Source organism: Oenanthe melanoleuca, chromosome 1A (genome assembly GCF_029582105.1).
Source record: "Oenanthe melanoleuca isolate GR-GAL-2019-014 chromosome 1A, OMel1.0, whole genome shotgun sequence".
In the NCBI taxonomy this organism is placed as follows: Eukaryota; Metazoa; Chordata; class Aves; order Passeriformes; family Muscicapidae; genus Oenanthe; species Oenanthe melanoleuca.
In genome coordinates, this window is record NC_079334.1 from 28573787 (window position 1) to 28594891 (window position 21105).

At 37.7% G+C, this 21105-nt stretch overlaps 1 protein-coding gene across 4 annotated transcripts in view; it reads left to right on the forward strand.

The window, feature by feature from the left end:
• Nucleotides 1–21105, forward strand: part of EEA1 (early endosome antigen 1) — a 67719-nt gene that overhangs the window by 16519 nt on the left and 30095 nt on the right. For 2 of the 4 annotated variants that reach the window (XM_056511245.1, XM_056511265.1), the window contains 9 exons: nt 3919–4046; nt 7808–7862; nt 7989–8054; nt 8890–8929; nt 9737–9844; nt 9931–10052; nt 11512–11667; nt 14043–14159; nt 17936–18274. In XM_056511245.1, the coding sequence (XP_056367220.1) occupies nt 3919–4046; nt 7808–7862; nt 7989–8054; nt 8890–8929; nt 9737–9844; nt 9931–10052; nt 11512–11667; nt 14043–14159; nt 17936–18274 (1131 nt within the window). The remainder of the gene's footprint in view (nt 1–3918; nt 4047–7807; nt 7863–7988; nt 8055–8889; nt 8930–9736; nt 9845–9930; nt 10053–11511; nt 11668–14042; nt 14160–17935; nt 18275–21105) is intronic. The other 2 variants (XM_056511255.1, XM_056511276.1) reach the window with 1 other exon arrangement.

Here is a 21105-nt window from a genome sequence, read left to right on the forward strand (position 1 = left end):
AAGGTGCTTTCCTACAAAACTTCTGTGTAGCATTTTCTGTTCTGTTGTGAGTGAAACCCATGTGTTTTGGAGTCTTTGCACTGGGGAAGGCCCAGTGTGTGCTGTCTCCTTGTTGGTTGTTTGTGCCTGTATATTGGGGTTTGGTTTGAATGCCTTTTTTTATTTTACTGTTCTTTCTGTGCATTACTTCAGAAACTATGTGGTGATCTCGAGAACTCTTTCCTGATAAAAATTAGAACATGTAGTTCTTGTGGTTTATTTTCTGTTTTCTGTGAAACTGACAGGCATCTGCAGAAATCTTTGCATTCAATAAATTGCCATTTCTTGGTGAGAAGGCATCAAAACAAGCCTAATTAATAATTATTTGACTTCTTTTAGGTTCTTTTCTTCCTATGTAAAGTGAAAGATAAAACCCAACTAGAAACATCAGCCAGGGAATCATGAGTTACAATGCAGCACTGAAGGGGCTGTAAGTGCTGTCTTCACTTCTATTAAACGAAGAATGTGAAATAACTTTTGCTTCACCATGGCTGTGCTTTATGCACAGTAATCCCTAAGTACAAGTTAAAATGAAACTGAGCAAAATTCAGAATACTCTCATGCTTGCTTCTCCTGTAAAGGAGTCTGTTAGTTAAGGTATCCAGGTGCTGGCTTACTGGGAAGGATGCCTCAGCTCCTCCCTGAAGCTGTGATGACCACTATTACATCTCTTGGTTGTAGCTACACAATCTCCTTTTTGTCCAGGACAGGTGTGGTCCTGATGCAGGAATATGTTGGACCTGATATAAATACCTGCAAACTGACAGAAATGTTCACTAAATTTAAGTATCTCAGATCATCGGGTTTCTTCTCCTCTTCTTACATATTTGTTTTTGGAATAGTAAAATACACTTTTGAACATATTTACAAAGTTCATCTCAAGATGATACTGAGAGATATTTTTTATTTGGCTGTATTTAATTTTAATTTTTTTTAAGAGATAAGATTAGTGATCCACCAACTCAATTTCCCAAACAAGACTGTCACCAGGGCTGATAGTAACAGATCCAGGAAACATTCGCTTCTGCCTGTTACTGCCTGCTGCCAGGAAGTTCCTGATGGTTCTGATTTTCCTACTGTAAAGAGAACTGAATTAGTGCTTCTGATATCAGAATCAACATTGGATATTATCAGTCTGTGAGGTGCAGCTGCTTCCTGGGTTCGTGCATTTTGAGGCTCTGATGTATGAGTGGTAGTTGCCTTCATCTTTAGGAACTGGTGTTTTTGTCCACCTCTGCACAGGGAAGATGACATTTCCCATGGTAAGGGCACCTTGTTGCTGAAGGGTGATGGCTCACACTGTTAGAGCCTGTGTGTCAGACCTCTAGCAAAAGCTGCATTAGATTAAGGGTGTATGTGAGAGCTGACTCCAACAGTGCCAGATCCCCCAAAACTGAGGCCAGCCATGATCATGACAGTGCTGGTGGAGAGCCTGTGGCTGGTGAGTGATGCACTCTTTATCCCTGCTTTTGTGAAAGGCAGTTTCAAAGAAGAAGAGGAAGAGGTTTTGTCCATGTTTCCCCTCTGCCAATGACAGTATGCCTGCCTCCCCAGAGCTCCCATCCACCCTTGCAGGCTCCCAACTGCAGCACATTCCCTTTGCTCAGCAGCTCTGCTCTACCTCTGGACCCTTGTCCTTGTGGACCTTGCCTTCAAATCTGCCTCCCTGCCTGCCTGGGAAATCTTGGCTGGCTTTGCCCAACAATTGAGATGAATGATTGCTGTTCCCCTGGGCTAATTGCACATGTAATCTGTTCTTTCCTCTTCTCTAGGGCTCCTATTTGCGCAGAACAAACCCTAAGCACAATAAAACCACAAAAAAAAAAACCAAAAAAAAACCCAAACAACAACAAAAACAAACAAACAAACAAAAAAAACCCAAAAAAACCCCAACAAAACCCCAAGCAAAGAAACAGATTTTGTTGTTTAAATGAAAAGAGATAAAGGGAAAAAGGAAGGAGAGGCCATAGCAATTTTCTACACTCATTCTTTCTAGATGTGATTACTGGAACTCTGAGGAACCTACACTTTTCTCTATAAGTAGCAGACCTTCCCATCACTTGGAAACTAAACACAACACTGAGAACTATGAGTTTCACCCCAAAAGGAAGCTGTTGCACTATCATTGTATGAAACTGACTGCTTTCTGTATAAAGCTTACTAGGAAAAACTCCAATCCCATATTTTGTGACCTCCCCTATGGTTCATTAACATTTGTTGTGTGCCAAATAAATAAATTCAAATAAATAAATGGTTGTTAAGGTTAAATGCCTGTTTATTGCTTAGGGAAGAGTACACTGGTTTTTTTGGTCCAGTTGTGAAAACTAGTTTTCCATGTGATATGTGGTGGAGTTGACAAGTGACTGTATTTAGTAATGATTTTCTGAAACACTAAATAAATAATAGAAGTTATGAAGGCTCTGTTTAGAGTTTTGGTACATTTGAGTAGCTGAACATGGTAGTTTTCCTGGGTTAAAACCATGTAAATGTTGAATTCTTAGTGACTCATGAAACAAAATGCTATGAACACCAACTTAATGAGTGCTTTTTGTGGTTGTCAACATATGCATTCAATATGTTCACTTTTTGCTAATATTTAAAGTGTCATGGCTTGTCTGTTAGCATCTAAATGCAAAGTTAAGAGCAGAAAAGTGTCAAAACTCTTCATGTGTCCTTCACAAGTCATATGTGAGCCTGTGCTAGGGGAAGTGTGATAATGGCATTTAGAAGAGAGCTCTTATCTTGGATACTGGAGAACCTTGGTTTAGTACTGGAGTACACTACAGTTCATAGTGGCATAATAAACTTAAGGATAAAATATAAATGTAAAAATGCATATTTGAAATGAATTAAAGGAACAGGGAGCCTTACAAAAATTAAAGACAGGCACCATACTTACCCAAGGTCTTTTGCACTGCTTGGAATTACAGGTAGTCTTTAATGTGAGATGAGGTCTTTACCTCTTACTGTCTCAGTGTTGCTGCTGTGTTGCATTATAGGCTGAAGTGTAGATGGGAGTTGGGCTCAGAGTTGCCATGATAACCACAGGATTGAGGAGCCAGTGTAAAGTCCAGCAGTCAACACCAGATGTAATAAACTGTGGAAAATTAGGTGGATGGTACTTCTGCTAAGTGGCAGCTTGGACACTCCACAAATGTTTAGAGACACATAAAGAGGAACATAAGCCTTAGTGTTTTCATTTGTAGACTAGTGGGTAGAACAAGGGCATTGATCTGCTAAATTTCTGCTCTAGTAAGCTTGTAGTACATATGCTAGAAGGAAAATGGATGATTTCTGATTCTTAAGGCTGTAGAGATCTGATTTTTTTGATGTGGTATTTATCCGAATGGCATTTACCAATTAATCATAATGGAAGGTAAAAAGTGATTCTTCGTTGTCTGGCCCGTATTAAAATCAGTAGTTTCAATTATGGAGATAATCAGTTTGTTAATGACTGTGCTTTAGAGTGGGTCTTTATATCTCCTTTTTAAAGACCAAACTCCAGATGCTGCCTTCTATTTGGAATAAGAATGTGATATTATGAAAAGTTGTAAGGAAAATTGTTTTGTTGGGGGCAGGGAGGAAGAAACTGCAGAACAGTCCTTTTTATTTTGCTGAATAAAATTTTGTTGCTAATATGTAATGCTATTGGAGAAAAAAACTCACTGAATAATGGAATATGCTTTTTGCAGGCATTTTCTAACTTTTTCATTGCAAAAACTGTTATTAATGCATGAACGAATTAGTATGAGTCTTCACAATTGCATTTACTCCTTCTTAAATGTGCAAAGAAAATTTGCAGTTCTGTATAAAAATAAGACGGAAAAGAAATATGTCTGATATTTTTTTTTGTTTGTTTGTTTTTCCTTTTTGTACCAGGGCTTTATTTGTCCTCTCTGTATGAAGTCTCATGGATCAGCGGAGGAGCTGTTCAAGCACTATGAAGCAGTTCATAATTCTGGCATTGATTCAACTCATGGAGGGGAAAGTCATCTGTCACCAGAAAGGTGAAACAGTACTCACTTGTGCATGTGCTTTTGTGCTGATGTTGAGCTGCTTCTAGTTGCACTGAAGGTTTTATTAATTTGAACTTATGAAGTCAAGTATTTAAATGTTCATGTCCCATTTCCAACTAGAATTAAAAGGCAGCTTGTAAATTATGTTGCCTGATACTGATCTGACAGTAAGTGAAAATCAGATACCTGTGTTTATGATATTAAGCCACCTGTTTCTGATTCAGCAGACAATGCAGCATTACAGATCAAAATGATTTTTACAAGCGTGACAGAAAAAATACTGGTTTCTCCTAATTTCTGACATAGACCTGAAATATCATCATTTGAGAGTGGAGAGGACAACCCTAAAGATAGAGAAGAAACCCAATTTTGTCCCTAGTTAATTAGGGTACTTACTGGGTTAATTACAATATCAGTATTTGCCTGAATAGCTTCCCTTATTACCTAGTTATTTGCAAATCTGAGAAGTTTCTGTGTGTGCCTGTAATTCTCCTTCTGTGTTTCAGAAACTCTGTGCTGATCTTCAGAAATCTTAACTAGTTTATTTAATTTTTTTTGTCAAAACTATATTGTTAAATACATTCCTAGGAAGAATATCAGGTTGTTTTATTTTTGAGAGCACTGGTTTGTAGCAGGAACTGATAATGTGAAACTTCCTTTAGAAATGTTTTAGTAGTCTGAGTTGCTTTGGGAAGGTTTTTCTTGGGGGTAAAATTTACATAGGTTCCCCATTGCTTCCTGCTAATTCTTTTTCTGTTCAGTGCTTGTTTTGTGCTGTTGTAAATAGCAGTCCATGGTGCTGTTATGTCACACTCCCCCAGACTCCCTTGGTTTGTACACAGGAGAGTAAGAGTGAGCAGCAGATACATAGCACAAGACCTGTGGCTTCTGCTATACTTGGAAAATAAAAGTTCAAGCGTTTTGTTACAAACAGAAATGTGACCCAAAACGACAAATAATTACATTGAAATAAATACATATATTTATGTCACTAACTCAAGAGAGGGTGGCTTTGGTGAGAAAAGAGTGTGGAAGATAATATGTTTCAGTTGTTATCCAAATACAGATCTGCATCTTCTCAGTACTGAGCAAAACTGGCAAGCCAGTTGGAGCCAGCATTAGCAGAGGTCTTGGATGACTCCTTCCTTGTGGAGAGCTGCCTTCTCTCTCAGATGCTGCATCAAAGAGATCAAAATTGGGGCTTTATACAGGATAAAGCAAAAGGGTACTATTGAAGTCATATTGGGCTTCTGATATGAACATTTATTCAATAATGAATATTTCTTCTTTTTATGCCTCATTTAAGTATTTTTGGAATGATTCAACTTAGACCTGAAGTGATACTTTTGTAGGATAATAGCATTCACATGGGGAAATTATTGGTCATAACTGTTTTGTTTGTACAGTTTATGAAATACTTATTTTTATGCTTGCAAATTTCCAAAGTCAGACAGATGCTGGCTGGTGAAATTGACAGTTTAGGGACAAGTAGTTTTGTTTTCTCTCACATAATTGAAAAAGTGGACAAGGTCAGTGAATTTTGATGGAATAAAAGGAGCCTGGTGAGAGCCATTGTGTATACACATGAGCTATGTTTTCATATTATTGTGGCATTCTTTAGTGCTACTCATTTGCGCGCTTTCTTGTGAAAACTCTTGTTCAACATAAATGTTTTCCCAAGCCTTGGATTCTAAAGAAATATTGCAGACTGCAGCAGAGAGCCACTCCACTTGCTCTCCATGTGTGAAGCTTATGTGCAGTTCTCAGGACCAAGACTGGGAGGTGAAATTCCATATGTAGTCAATAGGAAAAGTTAAGTACTGGGAATGACATAGTTTCCTCTTCCTCCCACTCCCCAGTAAACTATGATGAATAAGTTCCAAGAGTAAATAATGTAATTCCCTGCCAGTGTGATTCAGCAAGGCCATCAGCACTCAGTACTAGGGTGGAGGTACTGGCATTACAAATGGGAAAGAGAGTGGACCATAATGAAAAGGCACTAAGGATTTTCCAGATGGTAGGCTCAGATGTGCTGAGAGAGGAAGGGATTGTCACAGAACTAGCAGAAAAGGAGATTTGGTGAGGATTTGGATGACAGAAAGAAAAGCAAAGTGCCTGTAGTGATACCTTACACTAATCCCCCCCATGCATTTTCTTCTGGTTAAACTAAATTTAGGTTTCATTTTAAAATGGTCATATAAAATTTTGTTGGGGATATCAAGGCAACTACTTTGAAGGCTCCTTACATTGCAAACTCATTCCTTTCTCCTCCCCTTCACCTTCTTCTCTACTACAAACTAGCTTTATACAACTCAAACCCTTAAATCTGTTGTGAAGACCAGAGCATCTTAAAAGCTTTCATATTGCAGGTCTGGTATATGTTCAGCCCAACTTCAATACTGTTAACTGTTCCACCTTCTTTTTTATTTATAATCTTAAATCTGAATTTTAGTTCATTTACTTACTGATGAGAAAGTGGCTCCCTCTTCTCCACTCACAACCAGTGTACATGTTTTGGAATGCAGCTACACCTGCCTCAGTAAAGTTGTATTTGCAAGCCTCCAGTAAATGTATCACATAGGCAGAACAATGTGTACATAACAAAATTTTCCCCTGAAAAAAGTAAATCTCATGATATCCCATGTTTGTTTTGTCATTTAAATTGGTCCACCTTGGAGATCTTGCTCCAGTGGTTTAAAAGCATGTTTCACTTACTACTTGATGACCCTGACCTGATGCTAATATGCTAATATAGATTGAATCTATTCCTCACTAATTTAGCTAATGAATAAGTTGCTTTGGTGGTTTCTTTTTTCCAAAGTATGAGATAATTTGAAAGAACATCTGTGGAGGAGGGGATAATGCACACCAGCAGCAATACAATTATATGGTATAAAACTGAGAGGATTTGTTGGCACTGGTACCCTTATGTATATATTCTGTGTAACTCTTAGTGTTGCCACTGTACAAGCAATAAGAAAGAGTATTTTTGCATTATTTTAACGACCCTTGTATTCTTGATTTGGAGTGGCTGTATCTCAGTAATGCAACATTATCCTTGTGTGTATAGTTGTGCAACTCTGTGAGGAGACCTGTGATTTTGAAGGGTGCTATGTGAGTTAATTACTATCAGTTATAGCCTTGGATCTTGTGTTCTTGTGTGTCTGGAGGCTTGAGCATGAAATTTGAGAATTTGAAATTCTAAGGCTTTAAATATTCAGACCATTAAGTGAATATGTCTTTGGGGCATACCAAATTGCTGTGTGGATGAACAATTATGTAACTGCATATTTCAGAAGTAGGATAGCATGCTGTCACTTAGCAGTGTTCCTTTATATGATATGGGAAGTGAAGGAGAAGAAACCTGTCCTTTTTGTACAAAGACATGCAAACCAGTTAAATGTTCCAATGCATAGCTTTGTTATTCTGAAGTCATGTTGTTGAGCTGGTGCACTGATTTAGATTTACATTCTGTTTTCATGAGACTTTTTTTCATATCTATTTCTTTACTTATCCATTTAATATGTTCAGCATTTTTCAAGTGATGTGCAAAGTGATAATAATCTAGTTTGTTCCAAACCAGATTTAAAAAAAAAAAATCTAAAAATAAATATTTGTAATTATGTAAGTTATATTTATGTAGTACATGGCTATCAGTCCAATTACTTAATACATATTACAACTTGTATGTAATTGACAAAGTATAAACACTGTGTATTCATTTTCTCCACTCTGTGGATATGTTTATTCAGAGATGAAGTATCACTGCTCCGACAAGAAGTCCAAGACTTGCAAGCTTCACTGAAGGTTGGAAATGTATTTTACTTGCACTTGGTTCTTTGTTTCAAATTGAAGTGTTCCACTGTCTAAAGCAACCAGATTTATAGTCTCTCTCCCCATCTCTTTTTTCTTTGTTATCATTTTCCCCCTCAGGAGGAGAGATGGTATTCAGAAGAGCTGAAGAAAGAACTAGAGAAATTGCAGGGGCAGCAGCAGCAAGTAATTGCTTTAAAATACTTGAAGCAGGTTTATCGTCAGCATTGACATTGAAGATTAAAACCTTTTTTGTAAGGCACGTGGCCTGATTTAGTTAGTTCTGTAATTTAAATATTGACGTGTTCTTGAAAACAAAGCTAGTTATCTCTGCACAATGTAACTAGATATATAACGTAAAGAACAAAGTCAGAATTGATAACAGTTCTTCCATACTACTCACTACAAGTTCAGTTCAGACTTTTCCTTCTGTTGAGCTTATTCAGAACTCAGTTTATTAAAGAAAGTAAATTGAATATGGTGTTTCATCTTTTATGAGAAAAGGCTATGAAGTCTTTCTTGTAAGAACTTTTGGAAAACAGCAGTGGCGTTTCATAGGTATCCAGCTGAGCTCAAAGAATAATGCAAGGCAAACTGTGGTGTGTTGTGCCCTAAAGGAAGCTCTTGCTTTTTTTATTACTATGAGCTGCTTAAATGCAGGATAGTTACAAACCTCAGAAATTGCTTTCTGACAAAACTCCCTCTCAGAATGTACTTGATGTCTGTAACCTCTGTTTTAAGGACAGATTTCTATATTGAGAAAAGCGAGGAGGAGGGGATTCTTACTGCAACCTTATGAGTGGAAACTTTAATAGTGTAACAATATATGAAATGAAAAGTCATCTTGGCCTTTTCCAGTCTTCCAAACGTAACTGTTTGAAATCAGTTATTTTTATACTGCTGTGCAGTATTTGAGTATGGAAGTCTTTATTTAGCTGTCTTTTTCAAAAAATGGATGAACTTTGAAAGTAGTAGTTTTTATTCCTACTATCTAATGGTGCATTTATTCTGTTTTCTTAAGGATTCTAAATCTGATGGATTGACAACAGCTACGTCTACAGGTGGCTAACATTTTATTATATTAATTTCTGCACTGCTTTGGAATTTTTTTGGTTTTGCTTTTAGATAAATTAGCACTTTTGGTAAATTAAAGAGTTAGAAAGCTGATGTTACAATTACTGGCAAAAAAACTTCATTGTAAGACCTATTAAGAGCAATTTATATTAAGCAATGGTCTGGGAGAATGTTCCAGGGGCTCAGGGTTTGAAATTTTTAGAAGTAAAACAGGAGTTCTCCTGAATCTGAAAGCAGTTCCCATGAGACATTTTGAACACTTTTAAAATAATTTCATATATTCAAGCAGTCAGATAAATACTATAGCATTCTTTATTGATGGTTTTATGTAGTGTTTTTCTGTGCTCATTGCTAGCAAAGAAAGCGGTGCAATTTTTTTGTTTTGAAGACCCATAATTTTTGCTCTGTTTTTCTTCATGAGGCAGTCATAGAATAAACTTTTCTCTCTTTGTACATAACCTATCTGACTGATACTGATTAAAACTTTTAATTACAGTTCAGGGGTTGGAATTCTACATCATGCAGTGATCTGAAGGGCTATTTGTGACCAGTGAAAACCAATATGTATTTAATACTGCAGAATACTCAGCTAGTGACAGTGGCATCATACTTGTCTACTTGTACTTACCTACTTGTATATATTTAACTTCAGTAAAATTGTTCACTTTGCTAAGATGATTGGATATTAAGGGATTTTCGATTACATATTCACCTCTTGTGGTTAATTGTGGGCTTGAGGAACTGTATTGTCCTAGTTCTTCTAGAAAATAATACTGTTCTTTTTATGGAAATAGAATCATTAGAACGGCAACTAGAAGAGATCCAAGTAGAAAATTTTAACATTAAGCAAATGAAAGACTTATTTGAGCAAAAAGCAGCACAACTGGCCACTGAAATAGTGGGTAAGTGTATTAGCATGAGATCTGATTCTCTTCTTTACTTGTGCAATATGTGAAAGGGATCATTTATTCCACTTCCTTCTTATTAGATCTTAAATCCAAGTATGATGAAGAAATCAGCCTTCGGGAAGGTGCAGAACAGAAAGTGACAAACCTGAGACAAGAACTGCAGAAAGAGAGAAGTACGGTAGAAGACTTAAAGACAGAGCTGGTATTCACATCACATTAATGTTTTTGTTGTTTTCAGGTCAAGGGAGAGTTTTATTTAAACAAACACAGTGGCAAACACAGTTTTAAAGCAGTCACACTCTGTTGAACTTGACGATGTCTGCCTGTGGGCTGAAAAAATTCACAGTACTGTTGTTTCATACTGCATTGTACCATGCTGCATTTTCAGTGTTTTTCCAGAGAGAAATTATATGTTGCTTCTGTCATATATTAAAATTCACCCTGCATTATGTTATAGTCTTCTTGTTTGATGCTCTACCCTTCAGCATTTCTGCAGTGTATTATGCATATAGATGTGCTGCACAGACCATGGAGCATGCCATTGCTGGCATCCACAGCTATCTTTAGGTCACTCTTTTTCCATGAGGTGTTATGCTCTGATTGTCCTTGGGCAGCTGGATTTTTAATAAGTGGTCAGAGAGGTATTTTGTGACATGGTGGCTGAAAAACTGGCAGCTGTTGTCATCATCATGCCTATATTAATCTTGTGCCTTTTGTGTTTGGCTGATAATACCAATGTGTGTGATTTCAGGATTTTGTCTCCTAATGACTTTTATATTCAGCCATGGCTCCAGGGAGCAATCCCAGTGACTCAGCAAGCTGGGCCACTTCTAATGCAGTAGTGCAAGGAATTCCCTAGTTTCTCCCACTCACTACTGTTTGGACTCTGGAGGAAAGTAGGACTTGTTTATCCCCCTTCTTCTCTGTAGCTGACTGCCCTCAAGAGCCTATTGGCCTTGTTCATATTCTGGACCTATCCATTCCTCCCTGTTCAGTTGTTTCTTGTCTTCTCTTTTCCTTATATTTTTCTTTTTTTTTCTGTTCTTTTTCTCTTCTGAGGATGCCAACACACCTTTTTTCTGCTTTCTCTAGTGCTCCTAGTTGCCATCCCTCTCCTTTCTCTCCATGCTGTTTCATGCTGAGGGATGTTATGGTGCTTGAAAATGCAATTACCAACAGATTTTACTTGTGGGTTTGCTATGAGCCATATCTGATAGTATCTTCAAGATGCTGCCTTCAACTGCCCTTTTGTTTTGTATCGGTGATTTTCTGAAATAATTCTTGAAGACAGGGGCAGTATCCTATATCTAGCCATCTACCCACATAAAAGTTACAAAAATTAAATCTTTTAAGACAATTTTCCTTTTGTCAGATTTGGTTGAAATCAATCAGCAAGTTCAAAATTTAGCAGGAAAACCCTAAAATCTAGCCCTTAAATCCTCTTTTCTTTGGGAATTATAAGCACTCCTCGGTGGTTTTGGGTTTTTTTGGTGGAAGGTTTTTTTATCTTTTTTTTTTTTTTTTTTTTTTTTTTTTTTTTAAGCTTAGCTGTAATACTTTATATGTCACCTTGTCTGTAAATAGATGATTTGATAGATGTTTAGAAATTATATTGGCTCTGGAACCATATCTACCAATGTGATGTTGCTCACTGTTTTCAGCTGCAAAGGCCTGGTGTGGAAGATGTGGCTGTCCTGAAAAAGGAGCTGGTCCAAGTTCAAACACTAATGGATAAAATGACCCTGGAACGTGAAAGAGAATCTGAAAAGCTGAAAGATGAGTGCAAGCACTTGCAGGCAAAGCAGGCTAACTCTGAGGTAATAACCATACATAAAGATGTGTGCTCTAGCTTTGCCATGATTATCATATGAAAATAGAAAATAATAATTAATCATAATGAAGAAGCATCTTTCTTATTTGAGTCTTCTCACTTCTCTAAAAGTTGTGGTTATTCCACTCTTTTATCAGTTACGGCTTCCATACAAGCAGAGAAAAAGGGATGCAGCATCTCAGATTTGGATCTTTAAGAGGAACTTTACTCCTCAAATTGTCTCAAACAGCTCCTGGCTAAAACACAATTTTGCTAAGTGCAGCTTATAAGAACATAAGAACTGGAAGTACTTAATTGACACATTGACTGCAGTGCTTGACATAAGTGTTTGGCCATGTTTCATCTCAGCTTTGCTCTTAAGACCACATCAAGGACCGAAAGTTTAAAGTGTTTTTTATAACATACTTGGCTGTTTTTACAGGCTGGGTGAGGATATATATATTAATAATGGTTTTCAAAGTGAATATCTTTAAAATAAGGTAAATGCTTAGTATGGGTGGAAATAACAAAAATCATATAAGCATTACTTAAGCCCTATATAAGCATCTTCAAATACTGCAGGAGAGGGATGTGAAGACTAGTACAGTCTACAATATTCACCTAACTCTGTTGGGTGTTTATATCTTTTTTCCCAGAGCTGTGTGTGAAACTGGCATCTTTCACATGAATATTCATATTGAGCCATTCCTTTCATCTTTAGTTTTTCACTGTAGTGGCTCCTGCATAGTAAATATGTTACAAAAGCAGCTGCACTGCTTTGGAGCTAAGCATTGCTATGAATCTCTGCTTATTGGGATTTGTTTCATTGACTTATAAATCTTCATTAAATGAAGCACTTAGGCTTGATTGTTAACTTGAGTGCCCAAAGAAATAAACAAAATTAGTAGCCTAAATTGAGGGTAAATTTAATAAAGCCAGGACTAGTGTTTTTTTGTTTGGGTTTTTTTCCCCTCCCACTAAGCAAAGGCATTAGAAACACTGGAATATTTATAAAACAAATGTGAGGAAGTCTGCCTACTACAGCTGTTGTGACTGCTTCTTTCCATCTTTTATCAATCCATTTAATTTTTCTGCTTTCTAATAGAAACACTTAAATTTGAGGTAAATTTTTTGGAAAACATTTAATTTTTATAGCAAATTTCTGTCATATCAAGACAATTTCAAGATGTTATTAAACAGAAGCATTCCTATTTTTTAATGGTTCATTATTCATACAGACACATCAGCAAGAAAGTATCAGGACTGAATATTTACCCAGGATGTATTTCCCTATTAAGAAAGAATTGCGGGATGGTATTACTGAATTGTGAACAAGAAATGGATCATTATGCATTTAAATTATTACTCTAGTTGGAAAGGCTGCAGTGGTGTCCTTTGTGAGCTTCTGCACATTTTCTGCATTATATTCTCTCAATATGAAATAACCATACTGTTTTCTGATAACATCCTGGAATGTTTTGCCAAAAAAGACCGATCCTAGGATGTGTTTTAGCTAACAGCTCGGTTATGAACAGTGTTGTACAGCACAGCATTAACTATATGCATATTAACTATATGCAGTCATATACTGATGTTCTCTTTGCTGTTCCTTTTTCTGTAGGAAGGTTGTAAATTGGATGGTTATTGTCTATTCTCTTCTGCTTTAGTTCACTTTTGAATTCAGTATTTTTGCATTTGTGCTGAAATCTCTGCTTATAAGAACAATAGGAAAGAAAACTTCTTTATAAAGGTCACTACTATACAGTGTATTTGAAATGAGTGCATTAATGTGCATTAACACAACATGTTTTAGGGCAGCCATGCCCTAAAGTACTTTTCTTGTTTTCTTTCATTACTGTATTCAAATACTGTGTGGTCATTGATATGTTCTGTTCTTCACTGATTCTGTTTGATGGGGTAGTATTGTTCTTCTGATTATGCTGACCTGCAGTTTGATGTGTCCAAACATCACACATCAAGTTTGCATCAAATGCCAGACTTGCATCTAGAGCCTTTTCCAGCACATTTCCCTTTCTAGCACGGCCAAGATTTTTGTGCAACTGCAATGACTTGGAAAGATTTCACCTTTGGCTAGAACTGTGATAATTATCAATGGATAATCTGTTATGATTTTCATCAGTTTTGGATTCAACCTGGCATTTGCTATTGGATTGGGTCAGATTTTTGTTCTTTCAAAATAGGACATATATTAATCTCATCTGGGAAATTGCACTCAGTGATACTTCTGATGGGGCTCTGAGCTTAGTTTACTGGTGATTTTTTTCCCTTAGGCTTTTTATTGATATAAAAAATGTATTTTTAGTTTGCTACTGGACATCTTGCTTTTGTTTTAAATGTGGATTTTTCTGTTTGTCTTTTCAGGCTACCATTAACCAATTAAAAGCTGAACTTGCCAAAGGACCTCAGGAGGTAGCTGTGTACGTTCAGGAGCTGCAAAAACTTCAAAGTTCAGTCAAAGAGCTAGAACAGATGAATCAGGTGAGACTGCTATTATTTTCTATGCTTGTCAGCTCACATTAAAATGGAAACACATGACATATTGCCTTTGGAAGCACTGAAGACTAACTTCTTTCAGAAGCTGAGAATTCCTTTGCCATTTTGTTTAACAACTGGACTATTATAATGTGCAAACAAGTACCATATTTTAATTATCATCATATCCTACAACTGAAATTCTTTAGGTTGTTATGACTGCAAATTTTTAATTGTTGCAGTTTATGCTTACCTATTATTAAGCAGAACTGCCGTCTCACACATTAAAAGTACTACCCCTGGAAATAATACATTTGCCTAAAAATCATAATTTGAAAGTTATTCTGAGCTCTCTTTATTGGTTTTCCAATTTCTTAGCTTTTAGATTGTACTTTTATCGTATTTTTCTGGCCATATACTATATATATCATGAATGGTAGAAAATGGAAATTAATTTCAGAAACTTCTCAACTTATATTCTTTGAGAGCTGTTATTAGTGCTCTTTGAGCTTGCTGCATTTTGTATTTGTGTTTAGAAATCATGTATTGAGGGTGTAAAAATGGAAATAAAGGATGACAGGAAACAAGGACAAAAATGTGTACTGCATTATGTTGCATGTAACACTGTAAACGGACTGGACATTACATACATGCATTTACCAGAAGCCTCGTCAGCCTTGGAAAATAGGAAAGGACAGGGACCAAACAGAGTGTATTTAATGTAATCTAATATTAAAGCATTTGTCAAAAATATGGTAAATGAAACTACCTTTAGCAGGATGACTCTGGCTCATTAAATCAGGTGTGGAACTGAGAAGATAAGAATTGTCATGCTGTAATTTCCCACAGACCAGCAACAAAGAATCAAGCTTTTGGCAGAAGTGTTCTATACAGTATAGAGCCCTTTCCTGAATCTGTTGGTGTGTCATTAACAATATGGAGTGAAACAATTGATGCATAAGGAAGTATTTAAGAGAGGCCAAAGCTCAGTTCAAACTTAAGTTGGCAACTTTTGTAAAGGATAGTAAAATTTGTTTTTACAAATATATTAATGGCAAAAGGAAGGGTAAAACTGGCCTTTCTTCTCTATTGAATGTGGGAGGGAGCTTAGTAACTGCAGATAAGGAGAAGGCAGGAGTGCTAAACATCTTCTTTGCCTCTTTAGTGGGAAGATGCTTGTCCTCAGGACAGCTGTCCTCCTGGGTTGGTAGATGGTGTCAGGGAGCAGAATGGTCCCTCTGTTATCCAAGAGGAGGCAGTCAGAGAACTGCTGAGCTGCTTGGATATTCATAAATCCATGGGACCAGGTGGGATCCACCCCAGCGTGATGAGGGAGCTGGCAGATGATCTCTGAAGCTGCTCTCCATCATTTACCAGCAGTCCTGGGTCACTGGTGAGGTTCCAGATGACTGGAAGCTGGCCAATGTGACACTCATTCACTAAAAGGGGGGGAAGGAAGATCCTGGTAATTACAGGCCAGTTAGCCTGACCTCAGTACCTGGCAAGGTAATGGAACAGTTTATACTGAGTGTCATCACACAACCCTTACAGGATGGCCAGGGGATCAGACCCACCCAGCATGGATGTAGGAGGGGTAGGTTGTGTTTGACCAACCTGGATTCTTTTAGGATCAGGTGACCTGCCTGGTGGATGCAGGAAAGGCTGTGGATGTTGTGTATCTAGATTTCAGCAAGGCCTTTGACACTGTCTCCCATAGCATGCTCCTGGACAAGCTGGCAGTCCCCAGCTTGGACAGGAGCACTCTGTGCTGGGTTAAGAAGTGGGTGGATGGCCAGGCCCAGAGAATGGTGAACAGTGCTGCATCCAGCTGGGGATCAGTCACCAGTGGTGTCCCTCAGGGGTCTGTGCTGGGGCCAGTCCTGTTCAATAGTTTTATTGATGGCATGGATGAGGGTATTGAGTCTGTCTTTAGTAAATTTGCAGGCAGCTGGGAGCATATGTTGGTCTATTGGAGGGTAGAAGGGTTCTGCAGAGACTTGGAGTGGTTGGATGGATGGACAGAGTTCATTATGATGAAGTTTAGTAAATCCAAGTGCCGAGTCCTGCATTTTGGCCACAATAACCCCCTGCAGTGTTACAGGCTGGGGACGGTGTGGTGGGACAGTGCCCAGGCAGAAGGGGACCTGGGGGTGCTGATTGACAGCAGACTGAACATGAGCCAGCAGTGTGCCCAGGTGGCCAAGAAGGCCAATGGCATCCTGGCCTGTATCAGGAATAGTGTAGCCAGGGGGACCAGGGAGGTCATTCCCCTGTACTCAGCACTGGTGAGGCCACACTTTGAGTGCTGTGTCCAGTTCTGGCCCCTCAGTTTAGGAAGGACATTAAAATGCTTGAGCCTGTCTGGTGAGGGGCTTGGAGCACAAACCCTGTGAGAAACAGCTGAGGGAGCTAGGGGTGTTTAGCCTGGAGAAATGGAGATTCAGGAGTGACTTTATCACTCTGTACAGCTCCCTGAAAGGTGGCTGTAGTTAGGTGGGGGTTGGTCCCTTTCACCAGACAGCAGCTGACAGAACAAGAGTCTTAAGCTGCACCAAGGGAAATACATGTTGGATATTAGGAAAAAGTTTTTTACAGCAAGAGTGATAAAGCACTGGAATGTCTGCTGGGGAGGTGGTGAAGTCACCATCCCTGGATGTGTTTTTAAAAAAAGGCTGGATGTGGCACTTGGTGCCATGGTTTAGTTGAGGTGTGTTAGGGCATGGGTTGGACTAGATGATCTTGAAGGTCTCTTCCAACCTTGTGGTTCTGTGATAAGATAATCACACATTAAGGGAGAATCCTCTGCTATGTCAGGTTAATGCCAAACACTGAGGAATAGGAAGAGGAGAAGTGGCAGTGAGCTACTTTTCCTCTTTCAGTTTTAGTGACTTAAAGCAGTTTACAGCCATCTCTTTATACAGTTTTTTGAAAGATGGTATCCATAAAAATTTTATGCTAAATTAATTAAAATTTAGCTAAGGAGTTTTGGCCCTGGAGGTGTTGAACCTAGAATTGGAAAAGGTAAGACTAGCTTCCAATAAGAGAAATTTGTAGAACAGTTGGTCATTCTTGAAAAATCTATCAGGGAGTACCCATTAATTAATAACAGAATACATTATATGTAGAATATATAGAATATAATATATTTGATGTGAATATTGATTTATAATTCAGTTGCAATGTGGGAAGACATTTCTGTGTATTGATGTGGAGTTTTTCAAGCTTGTGTATACCCTCAAGCAAGAAAGCTGTTTATTATATTTTCAGGAGCTATACTGAGAAGAACAGAGGTATATATAAGTATATAGGATCAGTTCTCTGAAAGCAGCAGGAACTCTCTTTTCATCATTTTTAAAGCATAGGAATTATGGGGCTTGGTTTGCCTTGCCGAGGCCCGTAAGGGCCTGTAGCCTAGAAGATAGCTAGGATGGAAAACTTTTCAACTTTTCCCCAAGCAATTGCAGTTATACTAAAGTTAATTTGAACATTCAGGGAAAACAAATTAGTTTTTAGGATATGGACACAGAGTTTGTGTGTTGTTCTCAGTAAGAGGAAGTGGATTTATGTGAGAATATGAAAAACAGTATTTCCAGTTGAAATTGTGTGGTGTATGGGCTCCAGAACCAACGTGTATAATATAAGATACAGGTTAATATTTTCTTTAATAATGTTTTTGAACAAGTTCTTCACTGTTCAGCATCAACACTTAGAAAGAAATTTGAATAATATGTTGAACAGCTACAAACAGAATTGTACTTGAATTGCTATGTCACTCTCTTCAGAGTCTGACTGAGAAGCTGCTGAAGAAAGAACAGGAGTACACCCAGCTGGAAGAAAAACACAATGAAGTATCTGTGAGTAAGAAGAATGTGCAGGCAAGTTTCCACCAGAAGGACCTGGACTGCCAACAGCTTCAGGCAAAGCTGTCTGCATCTGAAGCCTCAGTACAGAGATTACAGACAGAGCTAGGTGAGAAGGCAGAAGCAAGTCAGAAACTTAAAGAGGAGTTGTCTGAAATAGAGACAAAGTACCAGCATCTCAAGGCGGAATGTAAACAGCTCCAGCAGCAGAGGGAAGAAAAAGAGCAGCATGGACTGCAACTCCAAAGTGAGCTCAGTCAGGTAAGTTTCCTTAAACCTCCTACACCATCCTATTTGAATGGTTCCTTAAAATCATCTCATAAGTTTAAAAAACTGCACATTCTTATTTCTTATGAACATGCATTTACATTTCCTTATTTGAAGGAGAGTAGTTAACCACCACTTGTATTTTACTACCCTATAGGACATTTGAGAAAAGTGAGTCTTGGTTTTACATTAGGACTGAAGAGTGTTTGACTTGCTTTAAGTCTGAATAGTTAATATAGTAGGGAAATACCTACTGTGAAAAACTAGAGTAATGTGAAATCTTGGTATTGCTTCCTTATTACTTCTCCCCAAACAGCTTCACTTTATGTTGCTGATAGCTGGGAGAGCACCCAGAGCATACATCCCCCCATCAGAACCTATTATTCTGCTGAGTCAAATGACTTAGAGAAGTAGGACTTTCATATAACATTAAGCATTTTGAAACTTGAGGCTCATTGAATTCAGTTTATCTTTTTTTTTGAGAGTAATGTGTTAGACTGGAGAAATATTTGTGCATCAGTAATCATGTCCAGTCTTAAGATGTAAAAAAAAATAATCTTTATTTGTTAGTATGACATACTTCATTTTAGTCTTGCTAAAGCTTATTTATTTTAAAGTGAATGTCTCAATCCTTTGTAAAATCTGAATCAGATCAAGTTGCAAGCTCTCTGTGTATAGTTTACCTTGGAAAAACTGTGACTTGGCTAAACCATGTTTATGTGTGTATTACATCCCCAGAATGTCTTTCCTTCTCTCATCTTCTGTCAGGGTGAGAAGAGATAATTATTTTAGTTATCTCCATAGGAATTTGCATTTAGTGAAACTGCCTCAGTCTGCCTGGGCAATGGAAGCGTAGCCAAGAGGCTGAGCTGAAATCTGTCTTTAGCCTGAGAGGGCACTTTCAAGAAGGATTTTTGGGATGGGAAAATGAAGGAGGGGGATGGTGAGTAAAGCATTGCTGAATTAATTCCTATGAAAGGAAATGGAGGTATGACACATTCTCTGGTGGTACCATTGGAAAAGAAGACAACCTAAGCAAGAAATCTTCAACAAGCCATCAGACTTCAAGATGTGTTTTAGAATTGTATAGTAAAAGAATAGTGCAGGAAAAAACCTCCTTGTACCTGGTATAAAAGAAAAGCCAAGCATAAACATCTTTTCCTTTCACTTCCTGCAAAGAAGCGTTCAGTTACTATTGTAATAAAAAGACTAAATTTCTCATATTTATTCACTTGGTACTTCACTGGAATTACCTTTTTATGCATATAGTCCATTAGCTTACATTTCAAATATGAATTCTGTTCATAGGGGTATATGTATAGTTGTTTATTCAAATCACATTTGTTAAGAATCCTTGTCATCTTCTCAAAATTCATTTGAATGGGTACATATCTGGTTAAGTTTGTACATTTTAGAATTTGGGTGATGTGGAAGAACTGATCTTAATGAAATTAATGTTGGTTCCAACGTGACAGTAGGAGGAGGGTATGGATGAGAGAGTATGGGCTCTTTCAGTTTTGAAGAAATGTTAATTACTAATAAATTCTGTTCAGAAAACTTGAATCTACTTGATTGTATCTTTTAAAGTCTAGATATTTTTTCATTATTATTTTTTTTACATTCTGTAGCATTGGTCAATCCTGGATTTTATGGTCCTGTTTACTTAAATGTCGTTTTACAGTTCCTCAAAAATACTTAACCATGCCTGTAATAAAAGTAACTAGTGTAAAATACTGTTTACTGATTTCCCTCTTTCCAAATATTTTCTCCTGATATCAGCGTTCTACAGTTCTTGTTTGTATTTTTAGTGAGGAGGAAATATTTATAATTTGGTGATCCTTCAAGAAAAGACAAATGTTCTTCATTACTGGAGGAGAGATTTTGGTCTCTTTCCTCACCCTGTCCTTCCTTTTCTCTTTCTCCTTTCTTAACTGTACAGTCACCATTAGCAATCAACATCTTGGCCACAAGCCAAACAGCTTTTCACTTATGGTTTTTGTGGTTGTGAACAGATAATTTAGCTTGATTTTTTAAGAAGGTAAGTCATGGATACATTTATTTCCCTGTTTCCAAACCCTTTAAACTTCTGTATTGTTTGATAACTTGAGTTAATTTTGACAGATGGCCCAAAGGACTCAGTGTCAGTTCTTCAGTATTAAATTTTTTGGGATACAGACAGCAGGAGAGAGTCTTCACCCCCCTTAATGCCTGCATGGAAAGTATAATGGTATCATAATCACTGTTCCTTTTTCTGCTCTGCTAGGCAGCCAGTTGGTCAAACAGTGATTGCTTGCAGTGAACAATAAAATTGGGCTGCCTTTTGCATAGGTATTAGTGAAGAATTTAAGGAAAGCATGAGGAAAGTTTAGGAGTATTGAAGGGAGGGCCTGGAGTTAAAAGGTGAATGGTTCAAGGGCCTTGGACATAAATGCATGGGGGAGCAAGCTTCATTCATAGCTTTCTCACAACCTATGTAAAGTTCTTGCTCTGCTGCAAGGTCTGATCCATTTTCTGGTTTTGCACTGAGTTAAAAGACTATTGTGTCCTTGAATGTGTTCATACAGAAGTAGGCAGGAGGCAACCCAGGACCTACAGTGGCAGCTTCACATAGAGTAAGTTTATTTTATGAAAAGAGATTTTCAGAACAGTGAATTGTAAAAGGCCATCCTTGCACTTTGAAGATGGTGCAGTACTGCTTTTGATGACTGATAAAATCCTGAAGCAGGTTTGTGTCCTGCTGAAAGAGCACATCTACCTACTTACTCTTTGCTGCTGAAAGGTACTGGACTGTGAGCCACCAAAGTTGCTATGTACCCTACACTGAC